Source organism: Varanus komodoensis, unplaced genomic scaffold (genome assembly GCF_004798865.1).
Source record: "Varanus komodoensis strain SLA01 unplaced genomic scaffold, ASM479886v1 scaffold7_3, whole genome shotgun sequence".
NCBI classification, from domain to species: domain Eukaryota; kingdom Metazoa; phylum Chordata; class Lepidosauria; order Squamata; family Varanidae; genus Varanus; species Varanus komodoensis.
This window is the reverse complement of record NW_025336480.1, coordinates 20,067,137-20,092,489: the sequence shown is the minus strand read 5'-3', so window position 1 is coordinate 20,092,489 and position 25,353 is coordinate 20,067,137. Positions and strand designations below refer to the sequence as shown.

At 43.1% G+C, this 25,353-nt stretch overlaps 1 protein-coding gene across 1 annotated transcript; it reads left to right on the top strand.

The window, feature by feature from the left end:
* The first annotated feature begins 1,461 nt into the window (after positions 1-1,461).
* On the top strand, positions 1,462-23,153 carry LOC123035967. Its single transcript, XM_044454679.1, has 10 exons — positions 1,462-1,545; positions 7,570-7,642; positions 9,259-9,380; positions 10,752-10,859; positions 13,089-13,233; positions 14,722-14,835; positions 15,459-15,603; positions 17,628-17,776; positions 20,165-20,304; positions 22,193-23,153. The coding sequence occupies exons 4-10, from the start codon at positions 10,754-10,756 to the stop codon at positions 22,303-22,305; spliced, it is 912 nt and encodes a 303-aa protein (XP_044310614.1). The 5' UTR covers positions 1,462-1,545; positions 7,570-7,642; positions 9,259-9,380; positions 10,752-10,753; the 3' UTR covers positions 22,306-23,153.
* Positions 23,154-25,353: the final 2,200 nt, after the last annotated feature.

Sequence of the window (25,353 nt, the reverse complement as noted above, 5' to 3'; positions counted from 1 at the left end):
TTATAATGTATATTTGGGCTAAAATGGCCTACTGTAGCCTACAGCTAAAGGTGAAAGAAAGGAGTGGGGGAATGCCATTTTAAACAGTGACAGCTTGGTTTTGAGAAGGAAGGCAGGATTTGATCTCACAATGCAAAGGCACACAGGACTAATGCTTTTCAGACAGGATTTACCCAAATTTTCCCAACACCCCCTCCGGACATCAAGCCCTTCTTCCCTTGTCTTCATGCTGGAAGGAGACACGGAGCTGCACCTCCTCCCAGGAAGGCCCAAAGAACCCCATCTCAGATCCAGGCCATCCTGCATCCTCGCTGCTTTCTCTGATTTCAGGCTCACTTGTGCAGGAAGGAGAGGCTGCTCTCCACAGCATAGGTGAGTCACGCCCATGGTACCCTGCCACTGCTGGAGGGTGGCCTGAGCCTGAGTCACCCGCTCTTCCCCATGTGGACAAGTCCCAGGCCCCTCATCCCTGCTGCTCTCTTCTGTTTCAGATAGGACAGAGCAGCAGGGGGTGGGATGCACTTTGAGAGCATTCCTCTAGGGGTGGCATTTGGACCCTCAGCTGTGCCCCTGGAGGAAACTCAGGAAGCTGCATAGGCTGGGCTGGCCTGCCTCACAGGCTAGAATAGACCCATAGCTCAAAATAGAGGATGCATCCAAACAGAGGACTGTTCTTTGTAAAGAATGACACATGGCCACTCTAGAGTCCACACAAAGTCCCATCTTTGTACCTTGGATTTAAAATTAGCAGTTTAAGCATGTTGGATAATTCAAGTCACTGATAGGCTCAGTGCATGGAAGAATGCAGGGTTTAAGACAAGCATTTTGCTTCCATGATTGAGTAGTTCTATACTGCAAAATAATAGTAGGAAAGCTATTTAAAACACTGAGCTGCTGTGCTTTTTAATGCGTGTGCTAGTAACCTATAACAGCTGCATTCAGAAGCAAAACAGGAATGGGTTCTGGCAAAACACATCTCCAGCAAGAACACAGTGTCCCTTCCAAAATTTGTATAGCAACAGAAATGTAGTAGCCCACTGGGATGTCAAATATATTTTAAAATTATGTTTTGGTAGTACACAGAAAGTGAGGCAGACCTAGGTAATATTTAAGGGTTGCCTTTTGCACCTTTTCCTATGGAAGTCAGGTAGCCATAGAGGTTGCAGGAATGGCAATTAACACCAATTGCCCAAGATAAATGAGAGAGGAAGATTATATAATGTGGGCTCTCTCATACTGTGCAACAGGATGTTTGGTAATGAGTCAAGCAACAACATTTCTGTTACATAAGCTCTTGGTTTTCAGAGGCTTCAGCCAATCAGAGGTTCCAATAAATACAATGTGCTAAATGAGCGTCTTTGACAACAGATCATCGCCTAAGGAATAAATCCTGTCTGTTTTTTTTTTTTTCCAATGCTGTTTACATTGTTCAAAATGTAATTCCCAGCGGCATGTTCCTAGAGCCAAAAGGCGAAGTGAGTCTGGAAAGCAAGTCAGTGAAGGTGGAGAGATATTTGCGAAAGACATTGGTATTAAAGAAACAGCGTGAGTAGTACTTTAGAACCTCTTTTAAATGTGATACATTGAAATATGAACTTCAATAATTGCTGGAAAATAAGTTTCTTGCCAAGAATGAATTAAAAGGGAAAGGGGAAAGACTGTGTGTTGTAGTTCCCCTTACGGCTGAAAATCACAATCACTTTCCAGATTTCCTCCATATGTGTTTACTGAGTTCCTCAGTGGGGTGGGGTAAGGTTTGTCATGAACCACTTCGCAATATGCTACAAAAGCTTGTGCAGAGCAGATTGCCATTCCTGGTTTGTTGCTGGACTAAGTTATAGAGTAACTTTGCTGGAGTAACATGGAGGCTTGGCTAAGAACAATCTAACTGATCGTTATCATCCTATTTATTGCAGTGATTTCTGTAATGTCGATCTTGGATTTTGGATTGGACTAAAGCAGACTGAGTATGAAAAGCCTTTTCATATTCAAAATCCCACTATGGTTGCACTGGGGGCGGAAAACAAGTTCCTCCTCTCCACTTCCCCTTGTTGTGTTTGTCTATTGTTAAACCCTGGAACAAAGCATAGAATGGCCATTCATTGATGTGTGAACAAGAGGCATTCATGCCATCAGGCCAAATCAGTTCACTGGGCAAATTCACTAGTATTATCGGTTTGATGCAGATAATTACATATCATCTGATAGGAATTCCTTAAAATAATTAGTAAGTCAATTTATTTTTTTATTTAAAGTATTTATTTAAAATATCTCACCTTCTCACAGCACGTTCTTTGTGTGTATGCCTATCAAGCCACAATTTAAATTTTTTTAGATGCAAACAATGCAGTTTTAAAATAACTTTAAAATTTTAAAAGATTGCAAGCAATTAGATTAAGTTCAGTTGTAGACAATTTAAGAACATCTCAGTAAATACCTTTGTTAAAACTAAACAGCAGGTCAGTTTTTCAAAAGTTAAGGTGCTGTTGCTGTTGAAACAAAAGTCCTTATAGTTGCCTTTCCACATACAAAGGATGTGGATGGGAAAAGAGTTTCACAAATTATTTCCAGATAAAAGATACTGGAAGCTATGGACCAGTCAAAAATAACTCGAGTCTGTACCACAGTTAAAAGAAGTGAAGAGACAAGAGGTACACAGAAATTAAGCAAAAACTTTGCTGATTAAGAACTAGGGAGTTTTCTTCAAACATGACACAATCACACTTTATCTCATTCAATATAAATTGAGGGTCATCAGCACACATAAAGTAGAGAAATAGTGGGACCTTAATAACAAGCATATGTTTAGGTGTATAAATGTTCACACTATGTCCATTTGCAATTCTATGACTTTCTTCAGATAATCATATTTCAGTTTAAGAAACTGAGATATCAGTGAGCTCCCCCCCCCCACACACACACACACACTGCACCTTTGAACAAGCCTGGAAACACACCAGATATTAAACCACTTTTTGATGCTTGTTTAACATTATTATGGACTTGGGAGGAGGGAACGACTTTCCCTATTGGGTGGACCTTTTTTTTACATTAGTTTTTCAAGCAAATAATTTCTGATAAGGTGCCACCAGTCAGAATGAACCTCCTGTTGTAACCTCAACTGTCCAGTTTCTGGACACCTCCCATACCTAGGAAAAAAATTAAAAGATGGTTTGAATTTTCCTACCCAAGCCCAGACACCTGGTTAAATCCTATGAAAGAATGGTTTGGTTTGGTATGCTTTTTTTGGGGGGGGGGAATATTCCTTATCATAGGGAAAAGTTTAGAGAGAATTTTCCATTTGTCTAGTTATGTGTAAATGCCAAATGGGTTCCAGATTATATTCCAGGTTCATTGCAGAGAGGATGGCCTATTCTAAGAGAAAGTGTCTTGACCCCCAGTTAGACGGTATAGGGAAGGCTCTCCAGCAACGATCAAGCTTTTACCTGTATGGGGAATCTGAGTTCGGCAAAAGTTGGCCCCTTACCGGAGAATGGTTTTTGTTTTATGCAGTCATGTGGTAATCTCTATTTTGGATGTCAGTGACCTAGCCAGAAACCAGAAAATTGCTTAGCTTTTGGACTTGCCTTCCTAATGACTAAACTTGCATCTCAAAAGGTTAGACTGGCTTAAACCAATTAGCCTCTTCTAAAAAGAAAGAGCTTGAGGGGGGTTTTTTGGCAGGAATGAAAGAGATAAGACTCTTCTCAGCATGGTGTCAAATTACCAGATTGCCTATAGTGTTTGGGGCAATCATGTATTCAGCAGCCTTAAAATATAGGTGTTTATCACAAATACCCTAACATTATCTGAAGCTGTTAGCCATAGGTTCCCTATTTGGATTAAATGGGAGGCTTTGGTTAATTAAGAGATTTCTTGGGGAGGCCAGAGGGACTACAGGCATGGGCAAAAGTCTTGTTCCTACCTTGGCGTATTAAGCTGGGATATGATTGCCCAAACTCTGCATTTGTAGAAACAGCACAATCAAGCAAAAATGTCTATCTGAAAGCAGCCTAACTTAGAGCAGCTCCACCTAAACAGCACTGCAGCAATCCAGTCCTGAGGGTACTAGCACCAGTACCACTAGCCCTGCCCCGGAAAGGCTGGAGTTGATGAACCAGCTGAAGCTGTTAAATGCACTTCAAGCCATCACAGTGACCTAGGCTTCCAGCAACAATGATGACTCTACACTGGATTACGGACTTAATTTTCTAGGGAAGCGCCATCTAGAACAGACAGTGAATTTATCTTCTGGACTTGGGAACTACTCATGCACAGGGCTTCCACCTTGTTAGGTTTCACATTCAGTTTATTGACCCTAATCTAACCCATCAATGAGCCTAAGCATCAATCCAAGACTTGCACAGCCTCACGTGATACAGAGAGATCGCATATTGATGGCACTTGGATCCAATCCTCAGATAATTGTTTTCAAAGGCAAGGGGCTGAAACATTACTGCCTGAAACTGACACCACAGGTAAGATCAGAACCACTGTTATGCAGTGCCTCACTATCCAGCCCTCAGAGTCAGTGCAGCAGAATACCATGGTCAATGGTATCAAATGCCAAGAAAAAAAAAATGAGCAGAACTAACAGAATGGCATTCGCCCTGTCGTCCCCTGGATCAAGGGCATCCTTCAGGGTGACCAAGGCTGATTTGGTGCAGGCATCAGGTGGAAACCAAAACTGGAAATAATCTAAATAAGCAGTATCCTCCAAGGTGCTCTGCCAACACCTTCTCAAATACCTTGCTTGAAAAGGGGGTCTTTGCCCCCATGGCAGCTTTTATTAGCCAGGAGAGGCAAGGATCAAAAGGACATGAGGTTGGTCATATTGTGGCATGCAACGTGTCCACACATCATCAGGAAGCAGCAATTGAAATTGATCCCACAAAATCAGGCAGATGGTGGCATCAGGCACTGCAACTGGGGCTCTGTAATGACAGCATCAAATTTGCTGAGAAACCCCTGATTTTTTCCCAAAGAGCAATAGAAAAATGTCACAGTGGATCCTTGAGAGGAATGGTTGGTCCATCCCCACCCCTTGGCCAGCTGTTGTAAACAAGAGAATAGCCCATATGTGAAAATCAGTCCTAAAACAGATTAACTGCCTTCTTGTAGGAATGTGGGTCTTTCCACTACAGACCTATTAACATACTCTGTGTGTGTGTGATTGCTTTCCCTAATCGCTTTTGATTCTTTGATTTGTTAGCACATTCAAGGGGTGAATCAGAGGCAAGATGAAGACAGTCCACAAGATTAGAAGATTCGCCTTTTCTCATCCAGGACAAGTGATCATGCAAACAATTTCAGAGATAATCTGTAGAAGGCAGTGAACCACTCATGACCTAGTCAGTAAGGGTGTGTGGCTGACACAACCCACAATTCTTTTTTATGGAATTAAACAGCCAGGTTTGAATTTTGTGTAAACACACAGGCAAGTAAATACAAGTGAACACAGTTGCAGCATTCTTGAAGCACAGCTTCCTCAATAAGATAGGATCCAGAGGTTTAAGCTCAGCTTCTTTGATGCACCATTGGCAGGTGAAGGATACAAGATCTTTTGAACATGTCCAGTCTCTGTCCACAGTCTTACTTAGATTTGGCTTGCCAGTCAGTCCTGTTTGGGTTGGACCCAGACACAATTATATTTAGAGTAAACTTAATGATCCATTTCAATTGGTCCAGGACTCATGTTGGATTCTACCTGTTATACTTGAATGAGATTTAGACTGGGCATCCCTTCAGATAGAGGACTAACCTTGGTAAAGTAGGGTGCATGGTCACCAGAGGCTTTGGTTTAAAAGGCTTTTGGCCCACAACAGCCCCAGCTTTGTGCTATTGTGGCATCAGAAAATCTATAAATCTGTCTGCATCCAAACAGACGAGGATGGGGTGAAGTTTGCACACTGATGCTACTGCTGTTCACTTGACAGTGAGTGGCAAATCAGACTGCAGTCTAGGATCTATTATTGTTTTCTGTGCTTTAGTGCAAAAGGTTGTACCTTGTTAAATAGGAATTGATTTTGGGGTGATTGATCTGGGAAAAAGTCTTGCACTGTCCTGTTTCCTGAGTGTTGTCCTTATTTTTTTTCTCCATTTCTTCTCACTACTGCAACCTTTTATTCCTTTTCTTAAGTGTGAATTTGTACCACTGACACTCTGCTCCCAGTTTAGCAAAATTTGCATTTGGCCTAGTAAGTTCCAACATCTTTCTAAAAAGCTGAAATAAATGTGTTGGAAGACAGTAGTATACATGCAATCTGGGATTTACTAAGAAAAACAAATGAAAACCTAATCTTGCAAATTGTGGAGGAGGAAGAGGTAGAACATCTCTCTTATGTGGCAAGCACAGAAAGATTTGTTCCATGACAGTTAAGATTAAAAATGAAATAAATCAGCAAACATGGCGAGCCTCTATGACTTTAAATGGAAACCATCTCAATCATCTTCCCGGTGGCCACTTATGAATCACCAAAAAGGTTGGCAAAAGAGGAAACATGTTTGTATACAATATGCATATGCTGATATAAACATATAGGTGTACATAAATAATTATAATTTAAATAGAAATACAGTTAGTCTCAGCATAGACTGTTAGCAGGTGACTTTTGTGCATCTGCTGCCCAGGTGCTTTTTCCTCTGATGTTTCCTCAACTTTAATCAGGCATAGACTCACCAGCCCTTCAGGTACAGGCCGTCTCAGGGTTATGAGCATGTTCTATTCCTGAGAAAACAGAAAATTGTCTTTCACTCGACTGTGTATGGACATTGGATCACAAATAGTTGGTGGAGGTTAGGAGTGGAGGAACCCATGAAAGTGGAAAAACTGTGACTTTCTCTCGCCCTCTCCCCCACCGCCCACTCCCTGCTGTCCAAACTCAGCGGTACCTCCTCTTTACAGCAAGGAAATGCCAGAGGGATTTCCCTCTCCAGATGGGCATGGCAGGAAGGCCTGCTTTACAGGCCTCCCTCTCTACCCTTTCACTTCCTCTCACTCTATGGTGTACTTCCTGCAGTATTTTTTTTTAAATAATAGGGGTTATGGCATGGGGCACTGCCTGTAGATGTGACCTTCAAAATAGAAAGCTGAAAGAGCTTTGCCATTTGTAAAGCTGACACTTGGCCACCATTTGCTTTAAACTGCTTACCTTGTTAATGTAGACCATGTTCCCAAGCACTGCCCAATTGCTAGATAATGGCTTCTTAAAGAATCCTCCAAGTCTCTGATGATGAGTGGCTCACCATTATTTTTGTAACTTTTCCAGGCCTTTGATCTGACTATTAAAAACCACACTAAGAGCTCTCGCTTGCAACCATTTCCATGCATTAGTATTTAGGCTTTTCCATAGTGAAGTATCCTAATGAAGTGATTACAAAGACATATTGAGCAAAACACATTTTACTACTCAGCTCGACTTCAGTTTGCCCACCATCTTAGAGAATGGCAGCAAAGGCAGACAATTATTTCACAATCCATTTCATTTCGCGAAACAAGCTTAGGAGGTCACCACATGTTCTGGCATGATAAAAGGATTGGCGTTAAACTACATGTGAACTTTTTGCTAGCTTTCCGAGCACGAGGCACCCCAGTGACGAAGCATCAGTCCACAAGCAAGTTAAGCAACTGTGTGAAGAGAAGGTAAGTGCTATTCATATATTTATATATGTATATATATTTCTGCATATTATTATCTGAAACATAGATTATAAGCTGAGACCAAAAAAGGGCAAAGCAAAGGTGGTGGGGTAGGGGTGGTGGGGATCCTTTGGCCTTAGCAAGGGAAAAGCAAAGCACTACATAGTTTTATTCTGTCCTTTTTCACTTCAAATGAGGAAACCTCTCCAAAATGAGGGAACTGGTAAGAAGAAGGTTGAAAGGGGGACTCAAGACCCAGATGACATCCTAATAAATAAAATAGCAGAATGTGGGTTGACAGAACCACTGCTGATGAATCCACAACTGGCTTCAAAATGGTTCACAGAGAGTGACCATCAATGGTAGTTTCTCAACCTGGAGAAAAGTCACTAGTGGGGTACCACAGGGCTTCATCCTGGGACAAGTACTTTTCAAGATCTTGATAAGGAACCCCAGGAAAAACTAATTAAGTTTGCAGGAGATATTAAACTAGGTGGAATAGCTAACACCCCAGAAGACAAAAAGAAGATCCAGATAGACCTAGACAGAATGAAAACAGAAATGAAAACAGAATGAAATCCAACAGGGAGAAATGCCAAGTTCTCCATCTAGGCAAAAAATCAATACAAGATGGGGAATATTTGGCTCAGTAGCACTGAAAAAATGACCTTGAAGTTGTTGTACACAGCAAACTAAATATAAGCCAGCAGTGTGATGCAGCCACAAAAAAGGCAAACACTATTTTGGAATGCATAAATAGAGATATCAACTTCCAGAAATAGAGAAGTACTCATTCCTCTCTACTCTGCATTAGTCAGACCTCACCTGGACTATAGCATTCAGTTTTGGGCACCCAGGTTTAAAAAGGATGCTGAGGGTTCAGAGCTGGTCAACAACGATGATACAGGGCCTGGAAAATAAGTCTTATAATGAGAAGCTGAAAGAATTGAGCCTGTTCAGCCCTGAGAAAAAGCAACTACAAGGTGACATGACAGCACTCTACAAGTATCTTAAAGGCTATCACATACAAGAAGGCTATTCCCATTCATTCCAGATTGTAGGACACAGAACAATGAATTTAAGCTTCAGTAAACCAGGTGCAGGCTAGACTGAAGGGGCAATTTCCTGACTGTGAGAGCAGTACGACAGTGGAACCAGCGACCAAGAGAGGTTGTGAGCTGTTCCGCACTAGATGCATTCAAGAAGCAATTGGACAGTTACCTGATCAGGATGGTGGTGTCCTCCACTAACAGGAGGTTGGACTTGATGGCCTTCCTGGCTCCTCCTGACCCAGCTGTTCTGCAAAACTGCAAAAATGCTTGAAGATTACTCAAAGCTACAATAATAAAGCTCAGATAGTATTATATCACACAATAGGAAAGGTAATATGAAGTCCAAGGGGTCGCAGCATAGTTAATATAGCAGTGTTAACAAGCAGAGGTGAAAAAGCTTCCTTCAGAAAATGGAAGTCTTACCAAATGAGGAAAATAAAAGGGAGCATGAGCTTGAACAGGGAAGAAGTAAGCAGATGTTAGAGATGCAGAAAAGCATTTGGAAGAGCATATTGCTAATATCACCAAGGCCAACAATACAGAATTCTTTAAATATGTCGGAAGCAGGAAAGCATCTGGAGAGGCGATTGTACCATTGGCTGATAATGGTACTAAAGGAGTACTCAAGGAGGATCAGGAGACTGTGGAGAAGCTGAATCTTTTCATCTGTTTTCACTTTATTATTAAAGGTAAAATTAGTAGGATCAAAGTATCTAAAGAGTATCAAAGGACCTGTCAAAGTTCTTTGAGAATGCCAGTAGGCACATAGTTGGGTGGTTCTGTAGACATCATATACAGTGGTGGTATTATTATTATTATTATTATTATTATTATTATTATTATTACATTTCTATGCCGCCCCTTGCCAAAGCCTCGGGGCGGCTTACAACACAATGAGATACATTGAAATACAATAGAACATAATAAATTACCAATAAATACAAAAATACAAAAAATACATTGAGATGCAATAATATAAAATTAAAATTAACAGTATAAAGTAAGTAAATAAAGAATATAGGAGGAGAAAGAGAAGGAAGAAGAAGTTGCCCTGGCCAGATCATATGTTTTAATGATTAAAATGATGTTTAAATAAAAAGGTCTTTACCTGGCGCCGAAAAACCAGTAACGACGGTGCCAGGCGGACCTCTTTGGGGAGTGAATTCCATAGGTACCTTGGTTCACGAATTTAATCTGTTCCACAACTCTGGTCATGACTTGAATTGGTCATGAACCAAGTCAAATTCGCCCATAAGTTTCAATGTAAATAAGGTTAATCCATTCTGTAAATATTGTTTTAATCACAAAAATTTGAAACAAAGTAACAACAACAAAGTAATGACTTTGCCATCTTGTACTCAGAGGCGAGATCATTCACACGAATACCACACTCAAGCTTTTCTACAGTTTCCTTCTTCAATTTAATGGTTGTTTTCTTCAAAACCTTCTCTTACTATTCTTGCTCTGCACATTCTGCTCACCTTTATCACTGCTCTCCATGTTCTTTGTATGACATGCTTGCCCTGCACTTTCTTTGGAGCCATTATTCAATATTATTATTGAATAATACTTCACAGCAAGTGACCACAGGCCTGTCTGCGACCGCGAGCGGGGAAAATGGGCGCGATCACGCTCATGCAGGGAAGGTGGGCACGATTGCAATCATGTTTGTGTGGGAACATGGCCACGATCGTGGACGTCACCCGATGTGGAGTTTGTGACCTGAGGCAATTTTTTTCTGAAATTTTTGTTCATGAACCAATTTGGTCGTGACTGAGGTAACACTGTAGTTGGACTTCCAAAAGGCTCTAGACGAAGTTCCTCACAAAAGACTCCTGAGCAGGGTCCTGCGCAAGCCTTCTGAAGGAGGGTGCTGTTGCACTCATATCCGGCTTGTGGGATCCTGTGGGCAGCTAGTTGGATTAGATGGAACCTTGATCTGATCCAGCACAGGTCTTTTTATGACTTAGCTACCAAGCTGCTGAATATAGCCATATAAAAATGTCATCGGTGCATCAAAGTCCCCATCTCCTCTTTGGGTTTCTCTTTTCTGCCTTCAGGCATGCCAGCCCACAACAAGCAGAAGATATTTGTGATGCTGCTGACACTGGTCACCTACACATTCATGATAGTGATGAATGCAGGAGCTGGTTCAGGAGCATTCAGAGGTGATGTAAGAAGATGTGCTGGTCAGAATGAGTGGTGGGATGGCAGACAGGTCACCAGAGGCAGGGCCAAGGGGCTGGAAAAGTGAGGCCAAGGGTTCAGAAGAGGTGGGTCTGAGGGGTCCCCAACAAAGAGCAACCCATACCACAGAAAAACTAAAATGAGGCACAAAACATGGAAAGGAGGGTGTGGAACTCACACAAAGCATTCCTCTGGACCCACATTCTCCTGTTCTCTAGCAACAACTCCCATTCCCACTTAGAAGGAGCACAGTACAAAATTCCAGAATGTGCATAAGAAATAAGGCCTGGATTACTCAGAAGGAAGTATGGCTGCTTCTTTGCATGCAATAATAGTTATGATGAATATATCCCTTGGGAAGGCAGCAGTACCTCTTACAAAAACACAGACACGCATGGCAAGCTATATGCACACAAATAATAATGATTGTTGTCATTATGATAAAATTTAAAATGAGACATGATATTCTCAGAGGCACACAGAAAAGCAGCTTTTGTAACACAGATGCACTAGTGTGGAGGAGTGCCCTTCTCACTGGGCAATCCCTCCTCTACAGTCATCAGTTGTAAAAGAAAAACACCTTTCTGGGAATCTCTGCAGTCACCACCATGAAATGGCACACCTTCATTTAATCTGTCCCTTTTACCTAAGGAAGCAGGTCATTATACCTGAGCCAAACAGAGGATCAGGTGCAATGAACAAAGATGAGAACATTTTATTGAAAGCAAATAAAACAACAAAACATACTATTTAAAAATTGCTGTTGTTCAAAGAGAAAGGTTTCGATGTTGTTACTATTTCTCTGAATCAGGTTATAGATGCCTCAGTTATTCATCCTAACTAAACACTAATCCCTCTAAGTGCACACTGGCCTATTTATTTATTCTTGCAATATCGCTATCCTGATCCATATCTAGGCAGATTCTGGAGTGTTGAAGCGTAAGACACTAAAACAGATAAAAGAATAAAAACAATATATTAAAAGCAAGGTAACATTACAAGCACAGCTGGTCAGCAAGAAAGGCTTCAACAGGGAGGCCTGCCTGACCACCATAGGCCAGGAATGCTGTGCAAACAGAGGGCTTTTCTGCTGGTGGACTCCAGCTGGGCCATGGGCCCATGTGAAACCACAAGCAGAATGTGCTGCAAGGACTTCAGTGACTGGGCAGGGTGATGAGGGTGAAGGAGCTTTCTTTTGCACTTTCCCCGACTCCCAAGGAATCTGAGAAAGTGGAAAAACATGAAAGTGGACAGTCAAATGTTGAGTCCCCTTATAATGCGAATTTGGAGGTTTAGACTGAGGTATGTTGCAGCACACACCCAACCAATTTCTACTCAAGCTCTATTTCTAAGGTTCAGAGCTGTCAAACTTGGTTTCTCTTGAAAAGAGTGGAGGAGACTCATGTATGCACTTTCCTAAACTTTAGAGGATCATGGAAGAGTGGCAAAAGTGTGTGTTGGGGAGGAATGGGAAAAATTAAGGATCCAGCTGAGAAGAGGCGGGGGTCCCCCAAATACCCCCTTCTCGCCTGAAGATCTCTTGCATTTTGGGTTTATGTTCTCTGATCTGTCAAGAGTAACTGAGCAGAGAGAAGGGATGGCTTTTAAGCCTTGGCTGGGACAATGTCCTTGGGATGAATCTACAGCCCCTTGGCACTGGGCACACTTTCCCAGACAAAGGTGGAAATCCCCTCATTGGTGTTTCTGTGAATACATGCATTTGCACTAATAGTTTCATTTTAAAAAACCTACATTGTGTGTGCGGCACTGAACTAGAGATAGTTGAGGAAAATAATACAACTGCAGCCAAAGGAAGGGGCAAGCAAAAGGTGAATGGAAAGAATGGAAACAGATTGATAGACAGGCTGCAGTTGTTGCACGGTCCAAAGAAAGAGATGGGCCCTTGATTACAGGGTAGCACATCTTGGTTGGGTGGCTGCTTCTATTTGAGGATCTGAGATGAGACAGTGGGACTTGCTGTTGGAGCATTCAAGTTGCTTGCCTCCTTCTAAGCACAAATACATTGCAGATAAGCCCAAATGGTACAAAAACGTTTTCCAAAGAGAACCAAACTTAGGTAAATGTTCTGGTCCTGGAATGTCTCATTACTTGGGGAAGGAGGTGAGTGTAAGGGTAAGACTGATAAACACTGGTTTATTATTTTCACATAAGAAAAATGCCTAACAATCTATTAAATTTCATTGTTTCAGGTGTATTTCATACCACTGTTGGGAATATCTCCCGCCACCATGAGACGAGACTCACACCAGCAACCTGGACCTTCTTCATTTGGAACATCATCTTTCTGTGGCAATATGGCTGGCTGGGTTATACATTATCAGGACTCTGCAGAAGGTTACTTATGTTTGATTGCTTTGGAATAAGACTGTTCCTCAAGCTAAGAAGCTCTGGGCTAGTGGCACTGCTGTCGTTTCAAAGTGATTCTCAGTTGAACTTCAGGAGAATGGCTGGCTTTACCACGAAGCAAGATGAAATCATTGATCAGAGCAGAATTCCACAGGGGGCATCATTTTCTTGCTACCAATTTTTATCTCTGCATAGTTTTTAAAAATGAGCATTATAGTGATTTATTATTTATTTTGCACTTTTCCTTTGAAAAGCTCAAAACAACATAGGTGAGCCTCTCAGCAGCCTCTTCTCAGAGCGCTACTCAGACCTATGTCTCCCTAGCGTCACCATCATGATGGAAGTTCATGTGGACCATAGGATACCTAATGGTGGCTTTGCAGTAAGCACCAAAGTGGAACCTAGGTCAGCTTCTCCCAAGAAACCAAGGGAGTTGTACAGCCAATCTAGAAGTAAGGGTATGGATCTTATAGGAAGAAAATCCTGTTGCTGGATTGTAATGATAAAAGGAATAACCAAAAGAAAAATATTCACATTTTTTACAATTGGTATAGGAAAGGTACTAATAACAAGGCCATGAGTTTAAGTTTCCCATGTGAAGCTTAAGACAGGACTTGAAGAGGGCATAGGACAAAGATTTGCATGGGGGTTATTTCCGGAAGGAATAGTTATTAAGTCATAATTATATCACCACATTTGATCATCAAACATGTTTCTTGAACTGATCTACATGAAAAGGGAAGTCCTAGCTTCTCAATGCAAGCACAGACAGTAAAATAATAGATATACAATCAAATCTAGTGACCCACATGTAGCTTACAAACCATTTTCTACATTGAAAGTACATTGTACAGGCCTTTATGCATCCCTTGGTGTCAGTTTAGCTCTTTGTTGTGTCTCTGGTAGCAAAAAGATAATTTTATTTATTCATCTGTTTATGTGGGCATTTATATGCCACCCACCTAGTGCTCATGAACTATCCAGAACAACTCACAACTATTTAAAACCACATTGCAATATGAAACCATACATTCAGTAAAAATACCAGAGAAATCTAGAGGCAAGGACGCTTTAAAACAAACTAAACCAACACACACACACAAACACTTAGCAGGCAAAAGCCTGGCAGAATGGAAATGTCTTTGCCAACCAACAGAAGACACTTGGAGAGGGAGAATGCACAGGGCAACGTGTTCCACAATATGGGCACAACCTCTGAGAATGCCCTCTCTCTCATCACCATCATTGGCTGTGCCTCCATTCTGGCTGGGACACAGAGGAGAATCTCTCCCTCTACCCTTAAGGTATGAACAGGTTGGTATGGGATGAGGCAATACCTCGAGTGTCCTAGACCCAAAACATTCAGGCATTTAAAGATGATCACTAATGCTTTGATGAACCAAATTGACAAGCAGAACAGATGTCGCAGGATAGGAAGCAGTGCTGTTATTTTAAAAAATTCATTTGCATTCTCAGGAATGAACTTGGCTGGGTCTATATGAGGCCAGATGTACTGCCACTCTCGTTTTACCTGGTATGGATGCTGAACAATGCTTTAAATATTGGATGGCTGTTCCTGTGGGATTCACTGTAAGTAAAACAAACAAACAAACACCCCAGCCCTCCATGCAAATCTGTGTAGTTTCATATTATTTGTCTCCTGCAAGAGCTGCTAGTCCATAAAATCTGGATTCCAAGCAACCTAGTATATCCCCTAGTCCATTTAATGGGATGGGTCCCCTAATTTACTTGGGAAGCATGACAGTTCAGAGCATGACAATTTGAAAACTTAAACTAACAAGCAGGCATTTTATTGGTATATTTTAGTTTGGCTTTGTCCCACATGAAAACATACCTCTCCTGAGGGTCAGTCGGTTGGTTGGTCTCTCTCTCTCACATACACACACATGTGTGCACGTGTGCGCACACGCGCGCAGAGAGAGTGGGGGTAGGGAGGCTGGGCCTAGGGTCAGCCACCACAGCTGAGCAGGATGTGCCATCTGGATCTCCCTGGTTCAAGCCCAATACTCTGGTCGCTGCATCCTCTCATTCATTTCCCCTTCTACAAGCTCATTCATTGTCAGCTTCCAGCTAAGCTAAATAAGATGGTTATATGTGTTGAAGTGTCTCTGTCGAAGTCTTGGGGAATTAATATACAAGGATGATTCTAGACTGGAGTTCCTAATTCTGCTTCCTATTTACTTTTTTTCCAGGCATTTTGTTCCAGCCTTACTTGTTCTGGCTTTGCTCACTCTTACCAGTTACGCTGCTCTCTTCATTTCACACCGGGCCTTGTACCCTCATACAGCTTGGTTAAATAAGCATAGCAAAGCAGACCTCTGGCTCATCCGGATTTTGGTATTGTAATTTGACATTCATTGCAAAAATTTAGATCTAGGTAGATGGAATTCAGATGTTTAAAAGTTCCCAAATCAATATTTATTCAGACAGGTAGAAGGATGTTTCAGCCCTCCCTAATATTTCTTCCAATCCTCCCTATGGCCTAATGCTCCACTTGCAGGGCATTTCATGAATTCAAAACCTGGGCCTCCTTGGGGCTACAGTGGTACCTCGGTTCACAAATGCCTTGGTTCATGACCAAATCGGGTTGCAAACAAAAATTTCATGAAAATTTTAACGTGGGCCACAAACTCCGCATTGGGTGGCGACCAAGATTGCAGCCATCTCCCCACCCCCCAAGTGGGGAGGTGGCCACGATTGCAGTTGCGCTCGTGCAGGGAAGACGTGTGATCACAGGTGCGCTCCTGCAGGAAAGACGGGCGCAATCTCGGCCATTCCCCCCGAACCATCATGATTGCAGCCATCTCTCCCCACACCCCGGAGTGAGGAGATGGCCGTGATCGTGCTAGGTGAGGGGGAGATGGCCGCGATCATGCCAATCTTTCCCTCCCCCAGTGCGCCCCATTTGCGGCCATCTCTCCCTCTCCCAGCAAGCCTCATTTGCGCCAGTCTCTCTGTCCCCAGCGCTGTTTGCGCCTGTCTTTTCCTCCCCCAGTGCGCCCACGATTGCAGCCATCTCCCCCCACTACTGCCAGCATGCCAGGATGATGGGCACCTGCAGGGATGACAGGCGCGATCTTGGTCGTGCCAGGGGGGCGGGGAGATGGCTGCGCTTGTGCTTGGGGTGGGGTGGAGTAGATGACCACGATCTTTGTTGGTCTTTGTCACTTTTTTTCACATTTTTCTGATTAAAAAAAATGGTTACAGAACGGATTAACCTTATTTACATTGAACCTTATGGGGAAATTTAATTTGGCTCATGATCAATTTGGGTCAGGACCAGAGTCCTGGAACGGATTAAGTTCATGAGCCAAGGTACCATTATATATTTAAAAGAGAAATCCTGAAGTTACTGCCTTGTTTCACAGAAATTCTTAAAATTAGCCTTCCTTGATTTCTTCAGTGTGTATGTGCATGCATGCACTTCTGCATGTACAGAGAACTCGGGTGGAAGGGAATGAAGGTGTCAGTCTCAAGTGAAGATCTGCATCTTTCCAAAGGCCAGCACAAAGTGAGGGAGAGGTTCATGTGCTGTCACATAGACTTATATCCCCACATGAGCGGAAGGATGTGGCAGAGGAACTGAGACCTTTGCATCAGGGCAGGCCACCAAGGCCAGCCAAAACCTGTGAAACCTTGTCAAGATACCTTTAAGTTACCCCTCTGTTCAAAACCCAACATTCTGTAATTTAGGCTGTAGTTCTATACTTCCTTACCTGGGAGTAAATGCCATTTCATTTAATAGGGATTACTTTTGAATAGAGAGCAGAGGATTGCATTCTAGACAAATTCCGCAATGGTGAGAAATCTGCAACTCACAAATAAAGCCAGTGCAAGTCAGTTAAATCTAACATGTTAGGCACAGATGCTGTTCAGCTGAAGCTTCCTTTCATGAATCAAGAACCAAGGGAGTTGATTCTTTCATGTGCCTTGGGTAAGCAAATGACCCTGCTGTCTTCTTTCAAAGGGCTAAAACAAGATTAAGAGGCTTAATGACATGTAAAAGAAGCACAACTTTCCCATGATATCACATGTTAGGAGCTCATTGCAGTCAATTAAAATGTGAGCTCCTCTTCCTCAGATAGTACATGATACCACCACACATCTGGGTGACTGATGCAGTCGAGAGAAAGCATGGATAGCTTTGCTGCAGTCTGCGACCCTATTTTGCAACAAGGTGGAAGCTCTACAAAATGAAGCTACAACGTGTAACACTCTTAGCAGCCTCCTTGGCGCTGTTGGCAACATATTCCAACTATATTGACCTTACAAAGGGGAGAATCTGGAGTTAATCGCTGAGTTATGAAAGTTTCCCTTCACTTTCACCCCCACCCTTATTATTTAACATCTATGTATGATAGGTGCAAAACGGAATTGCTCTTTATGCCACGTGGACCACAATAGCCACCCTCCTGAATTTCACAGTTGTCTTAATCTATAATGGGAATGTGTCTGACGGAAGTGCAACAGTATCCTCTCTATGCATCCTTTTCTTTGAGCTGATACTATGGTAAGTAGCAAACCAGCCACGCTGAACCATTATGGTAATGTTACTTAGAAAATGGATGATGTGTGATTACCTGAAAAAGTAACCTTTCCTGTTATTTGTAGTAGACCCCTCTCATGCAAGAATTGAAAATAATGGCCATGTGCATAGGTGGAAAGGAGAACAGTGGTTACCATCTCCCCAAAGAAAAAATTCAGAACTTCAGTAGCTTGGCCAGCAAAAAGAGCATGGAGGCTTCTCAGGGACTCTAGGGCAGCTTTTCCCAAACTGGTGCCTGCCAGATGGGTTGGCTGGCAGTTCCCAGAATTGCCAAAGCATGACCCAGGAACTTGGATCTAGGGCTCAGCCTAGTATGATACCAGGAACAGTGTCTCCTCAGGCTTCAAAGTCTTTTCCAGGTTCAAAGGAAATACGATGTGAAACTTCAGTTTTTGTGACTGGCAGCTTGAACTCCCTGTATGGGTCAGGCCTGGTATGTAGCAATAGTAAGAGCCAGGTGCCTTTCCCTGATCAACAGAGCAATGCATTCTGCTTCTCCCGTCCAGGCTCCAGTGTCCAGCTCAGGCCTCAGAGCTTGGGAACTCCATGTTAGAGTGGACATCAGTCAGGCCTGGATTTGGGTGCAGCCAGACATGGCCGCTGCCCAGCTTTGACCAAAGCTAAGTAGGATACATGAGGCCATGTCTGCATGTGCACCTGGCTCCAAGAGATGAGCCAGCATGGCTTGGGAGTCAAAAGCATGGGTTGCAGAATACAGCTTTACAAAGTCCCACTTGATCTAGATCCACTCATTCTCTTTTAAAGGATGCCTCAGCCAACAGATATCAAATACTTCCTATTGACACTTGCTTTGCTTTCATAAGCAAAGATCAGCTGTGGCTTTGTTTTCTCTTCAAAGCTATCTAAAGAATAAACCTCTTCCTGCCTCTCTGGATTGAAGTCCACTGTGAGCACCTGTTGCACTCTTGGAGCAGAAACTGCCCTGGAGAGGCTGCTCATTTTGGATCCTCACAAGTTCTCACCTGTGCAAGCCTGAGTGATTTTTTTAAGTTTGTGCAAAAAAGCATGCACTTGAAAAAAGATGGTGTGATGATCCAGTGCCAGCCTCTCCAATATGGGTACTTTGGAGGGGCTGTTACTGGCTGTCAATGTGGAAACCACACAAGGTGATCATTAAAAAACAGGGAGGAATTAGGAAAAAGCCACAGAGAATGAAAAAGTGTCCATGATCATGGTGGGAGAGGAGAAAGATGGCTTTAATCATCAAGACTTCTATGATACGGGGTGTCAGATGTACTGTAGGCTGTTTGTGGGCATATGTGAGTGTGCCCAGAGTGAGAATTTCCGCCTAAAAGTGGCTCAATTGCGGTTCTGCCAGAGCTATAAACTGGCAATTCCAACAGGGATTTTCTGGTTTGAACAGAACTGACTAAACCGAGGAGTTCTTTGTATGTAATAACTGGTTGCAACACATAATGTTAGCAAAGCAAAACATACATACACTTCTTGCTTCTAGATCCTGGCATGTCTGTGGATGTTCTGTCAAAAACTGCATAATGAAATTAAATTTATTTCTGTACTTGCCAATCCATGAAAAAGTTCACCAGGAAGCTGCACAAGAGAGCGGTATTCGTTTTCTGTTTTGCTTTAAAATAAGTTGAGTGGTGTCAACAAACGGAAACACGGCCAGATCTCTGGGATAGTTTGATGACATCATCTTTATGGCAGGGAAAGGAAGAGGTATTGACAGAGCCCTTTCATCACCAGAGCTTTGATAGCAACAAATCAAAGCAAAATAGAGGAATAGCACTTTTAAAAGGCCAGAGTTGTATTCAAAACACTGAACCCCTTACCTTATGGAATCAGATGCATCTCATAAAGTGGGCTGTTGTCCAGAAAAGTAGATGCCAGTAAAAATGTGCTAATCTTTAAGGTGCTGTTTTTACTTTAAGCGGACCAGTGCCAGAGAAGACAGCACTAGCTCCCCATCACATGATTGCAATTGCATGTGCAGGAGGGGAGCGTTCTTGTTGCCTTCTCCCCCAGTCCCTTCTGTTGGGTCCACGGGTTGCTGCAAATGTCTGGAGAGATGAATTTGTTTGACACATGTAGGACTTTCCTGTGTGATTTGGGGCCTTGCACGTCCAGGCTTAAAACTGCATAGGTAAGCATTAAGTGTATGTGGGTTCCACTTTTCTGACTTTGGGTCCAACCCATGGATCATAAGGGACAGAGATGGGACAAAAATGGAGGGGCCAGTTGAAATTGCACAAGGGGAAAATGTATGGATAAGTGCATCTGAAGTGCATTTCCATTCCTATCCTTACACAATTTGATTATAGGGATGAAAAGATGGACATTTTATTCTATTTTAAATATTTTTATCATCAGGTTTTATCTGGAGAACTTCTTGCTCGAAAAGTATCTGCGTTATACCCTCACTATCTACCCAGTGGTCATTTTAGCATTAAGCGGCACCTTACATAAGAGCAATATTACTGTCTCTCCAAATCCAAGTAGCATAATTACAGGTGAGTCTTCCATAGCCTTCTTGTTGGCTTATTGACTTACTGAACTGATGCCTTAATACTGTACCTTCATTGCAAAGAAGCCGATCAGACGTTCATCTTCTCTCCTAAGCAAGAGAGTGCAAAACAAGGATGATGGGGAAGAGTAATTCAGCACAAGTTTTCACGAATGAGTACTAATGGAGATAGGAGGTCTTGCCCTCTCTGTCTTGTACAATTATAATGCTCTTTATTCAAGGTAGCTTTCTTGGACTGCTTCAGGTCTCATAGCACTACCAATCAAAAGCCATTGTGCACTACCAATCAAAAAACATCTTTTCCTTCTGGTGGATTTTTTATGGTGGGAGAAGGAGGAAGAGGTAGTGAGAAAACATGGACAGACTACAAGCTGAAGACAGTTTCCTTGACCCTCTTTCCTTGCAATAACATTCTGGGTATGCCACACGTTTTCTGTGTTTTAATGTTCCCCTGCACAGAAGGAGCTTATTTCAAATGTAGGATGAGCACCTGCTGCAATACTCTTCCTAATTTCCTGTTCTGGGGAAAATCATAAGGCCCCTCGGGGGTGTAAGAAGCCATGAATTGCACAAAGGCATAGCAATTATCTGGGTTTGCAGGTGGATGCGGACTGCTCACTTGGAGATGCTTGTGAAGCACAGTGGAGGGCCCCCCCACAGGGCCACTCTGGCCCACGAAGGTTCACTGTCCAGTGTGCTGAGTCTGTGACAACCTTCATGGGCTCCGCAGAGCCTCCTGGAGGCTTGGAATGGGGCAGGACTCCCCTGCTACCTCTAGCCATGGATCCAAGGCAGCAGGGTGAGGCCCTGCCCACTTGGGAGTGCAAGTGGCACTGCAAGCACCTTGCCTGCACTGAGCTCTTGCGCCAGCCTGGAACGAAGCAGCCAGGGTGCAAATGCCTGGCATGAGGTGGCAGCGGAAGCCCCAGCAGTGCTTCATGTCAGGGAATGGAGAAGCCAGGCCTTCTGGTGAACATGGGTGTCGTATTGCTCCATGAGGACTTGCAGCGATTGCTGCCTGAGGACGGGGTCCACCACTGTTCTACCCATGGGAAGATTTCACAAGCAGGATAAAGAATAGGCAGTGTACAAAGAAACCAAACAGTCTTGTCCTGAAATAGCCTAAACTAGACAATCTTAAAGAGGAATCTTAAAATTACTTGTGATTTGCAAGGGTCGCCCATGATATTCTGCAAAGGATGTATCTCCACAGGGGAAATCCTGCTTGTTTAGCCCTGTAGAATCGGGGAAGGGGTTGATGAGGAAGGAGGATCCTTGCATCAGATGTGACCATCTAGGGTTGGACACACCTCAAGGGGCAGAGTTCTTGCTAACTGGAATATGGCATGCTGATATGTAAGCAAGGGGAACATGGGGAGATGAGCCTCTGGCACTTTCCCATTCCCCAGGAGGCTAGAAGTAACCAGTGAGACTTGGGAGAGATGTCACATTAACTCACGTTGGGCAAGTCCCAGGTGTTCTGAGGGTTGGGGATAATTTTATTGAAAGGCTATAAGATGCTTGAAATATTATGGGAAGCTTTTCTCTATAAAGGAGAATCAAGCCCCTGCTGCAGGTACACTGGATTTCTGAAAAGGCAGGCATGTTATGTCTGGGACTTTTTCCACTGGGGGCAATGATGTAGGAGGGGGCCAGTAAGAAGGCACCTGCCAAGCCCCCCTCAAGCACAATGCTGACAATATAATCTTTCAGGAGACTGGTTCTCTGGATCATTTTCAATTAGGGATGTTATGAGTAGTCTTGAATGCTTTTTGGCAGAAAAGGTAACAAACCTTGGCAACACCTCTGCCACAATGAGGAGTGCTCGCTTTCTTTCTCTGTTAGTGAACAAGGATCATTTGTTTTTCTCCTAGCTGTGCTGCTGATAGTTGTGTATATTGCATTTGGCACTCGGCTGGTCCTTGTCGCTTGGAAGCATGACAGAAGGAATTTGGATGAATCACTTGTCCCAGTTACCACACTTTGAATTTGTCTACTGCCTGGATGGAGTTCCTCAAGGGAAGACAAGACGAGCCTTTTTCGACTGTCAAAGAGTTTTGGCAGCACTCGGGTTGCAGCTATCCTTTAGCACTGACTAACCTAAGGATGGACAAAACTTTTGGTTTTGTTTTCTTTTTCAGTTTCTCATTCTCCCAGGTATAAGTTCAGTTTGTGCTATTCCCACATCAGTTTGAAAACTTTTGCAAAGTAGTTTGTATAAAGATACATAGCCAGTTTTGTGTGCATTTGTCCTAACATGCATTTTATGCCATTTTGTACAATTCATACATCTTTACAAGGAATTTTGCATAACATGCATTTCTGAACTTATTTTCACTAACATACGCATTCCTGTCCACTTGTTTCCCTGTTGTTGCTATGTGCCATCAAGTCATCTCCAACATATGGCAACCCTATGAATGAAAGCCCTCCATGATGTCTTATCCATGACATCCCTGGTTAGCTGTTCTAAATTCAAGACTGTGGCCTCCCTTAAGGAGACAATCCATCTCTTCTGGTCTTCCATTTCGCCTTCTGCCTTCAACTTCCCAACCACAATTGTTTTCTCCAGCGAGTTTCGCCCTCTCGTGAAGTGGCAGCCTCACTTTTATCTTTGTTGCTTCTAGGGAAAGATAGGGCCTCACTGAGGAATCACTTGTTCATCCTTCTGTTGGTCTGGGGAATTCACAAATCCTGTAATATACCCACTTTGTACACTTTTTTAAGAATTGAAGAAATTTCACGTACAATTTGGAGAAGTCAAAATTCAAAGGATAAATGGATTTTTGATTCATGTACAGGTTTAGAAATGTGAAATTAAAGGAGTGCACTGAGTGACAGCTCCTGTATGCCTCTGCTATTCCCTAACTCTTCTTTATTACCTGCATTTCAATTTCTGGAAGAGGCATGTCAGGGAAAGAAATGCCCTGTGCCAAATGACTTTACAAGAGCAGGATACATAAGGATAAAGATAAGCAACCAGAGCCAATTAAACAGAGTAGCATCATGGGTCTCGTCTCCCCTCTGACAAACTATAATCTGGCATTCCATTATTGGCTTAGTGCCCACTCATACAAACTCGCGTCAAGGTATATCTCTTTAAATCTATGCTAAAATACTTAAACAGCAAGTCTGCAACTCCTTACATAGAAAGCTTAGCCTCTCCTAATTAAATACCTTGATCCTTGGCCCATGCTTGATGAGGAGAAAAAGGCAATCTGTTGATTGGAGTGGAATGGAGCCAAAATGTGGGGCCATTTCTCATGCTGCTTTTGCTCGCATGTAAAGCTGAGACACATGCGTATAGCACAGAAGCTCCTTGGAACTTGGCCAGGCGTGTGTCTTTGATTCACCCTCTCCCCACCCGCAGGAGGAAGGAGGTGGCAAAGCCCCAATGCAATACTTAACTTCAGTGGGAACTAGCCCTCAGTTCAATGAGACTGCCCTGCAGGCCTTCGCAGGAATTGGGCCCGCTCCTCCTCTAATGCAGCTTTCAAAGTTTGTTCACTTGGATTCTGAGTGGAGGAAGGATTGGAATTCATAGCTGAAATTCTGAGGTCAGTGGACCCAGAGATAAACTAGACGGTTGCTGAGAACCGGAGAGATTCCAGTTCAGTGGGAAATTCTCATCCATCTGATCATACAGTGACTGGTTAAGAGGGCAGACTAGCTGAGAAGCCCCAGGCATTCCAGGCAATCAGCCCATAAGCAGCATGATCTGTCTGAAAGGTGGAGTGGGCTCTTGTTGGTTTGGCAGGGAGGAGAGAGATGCCCTTTGGAATCAACTTTGTGTAACCAAGCCAAATTTCCCTAATTTCCCTATTCTAACTATTTCCCTATGTTTCTTGCTCTGTTTCTATGTTTCCCACTCTGTTTCTATGTTTCTATGTTTCTCGCTCTGTTTCTATGTTTATATAGATAGGCTGGACATGCACATGGTGGGCATGTCGTGAGCGGAGCCGGCTGGTGCCGGAGGTCAGACTTGATGGCCCAGGAGGCCCCTTCTGACTCACTCTGTTTCTATGTTTCTATGTAACTTAGCTTGAGTCTCTTGTGGAGTTCTGCAATACTCTTGTATCACAAAACCACCCCAGCTGGGAAGCCTTAATATGATAAAAACATTTAACTAGAAAGCCTTCTGTCCTGATCTGCTTGGGAGGAGTGGGGAAGACTGGCTCGGGACAGCCTGCTGGGCCTTATAGTCAATCCACACGAAATGCATGCATAGCCTAAAAGTCTCCTACACTTCCACATTACATGGGGAAAACTGATATTGGCGAGCAAAGCCTGTTTAGGGAATCTTGTCCACTATTGCTCCTGTTCTCATTGCAGAACCCCTAACAGGAGCCACAGCATTTTAAATGCACTCGTTTATTCTAATTCTGCTTTTGCAAATACAAGCCCAGTTTCCTCTGTTTTCCAGAGAATCTTGCCATCTGCAAAGCTACAGCAGGAGCAGAATGTCTTATCAGATAAAAGCAAGTTAACATGTCAGATCTCTTCCACTCACAGGGACCAACATACCACCAGCTCCTTAGTCAGCATTTAAATCAGCATTTCAGTCATGCACAGAATCACAGTTCATTTCGTTCTTTGCCCATCATGGCAGTTGCAAAAGGTCATTGCATAAGTAAGCCAAATGGTGTTGCCTGAGCCATTATCTGGGCTCCAGGAAGTCATTTGAACAGTGTCTGAGGACAGCTACGAAGAGCACTTGGTGGAAAATGCCTTTCTATAGACATGTTTTTCCAGCACTGCTAACAAAGCTAGCTGAGTGAATTCTAACTGGATGAAAAGCTAGCTGGTGCTAAGGATGTGCCATTTCCTTTAACTTTGCATGTCTGAAGGAAACTGAAATAGTATTGACCAGCTGCAGAGAAGCAGGTGTGCGCTCAATGTAATGAGCTCCTTGCTCTCAGTGAACGAGTTTGTTCTTCCTTGTGGCCTCTGTGCATCACACATATGGGTACTGCACCTGCGCAGTACCTTTGGCCGGAAGATTGCCAGCTAACGGTTTTTGGCGGGAAGCTCTGCT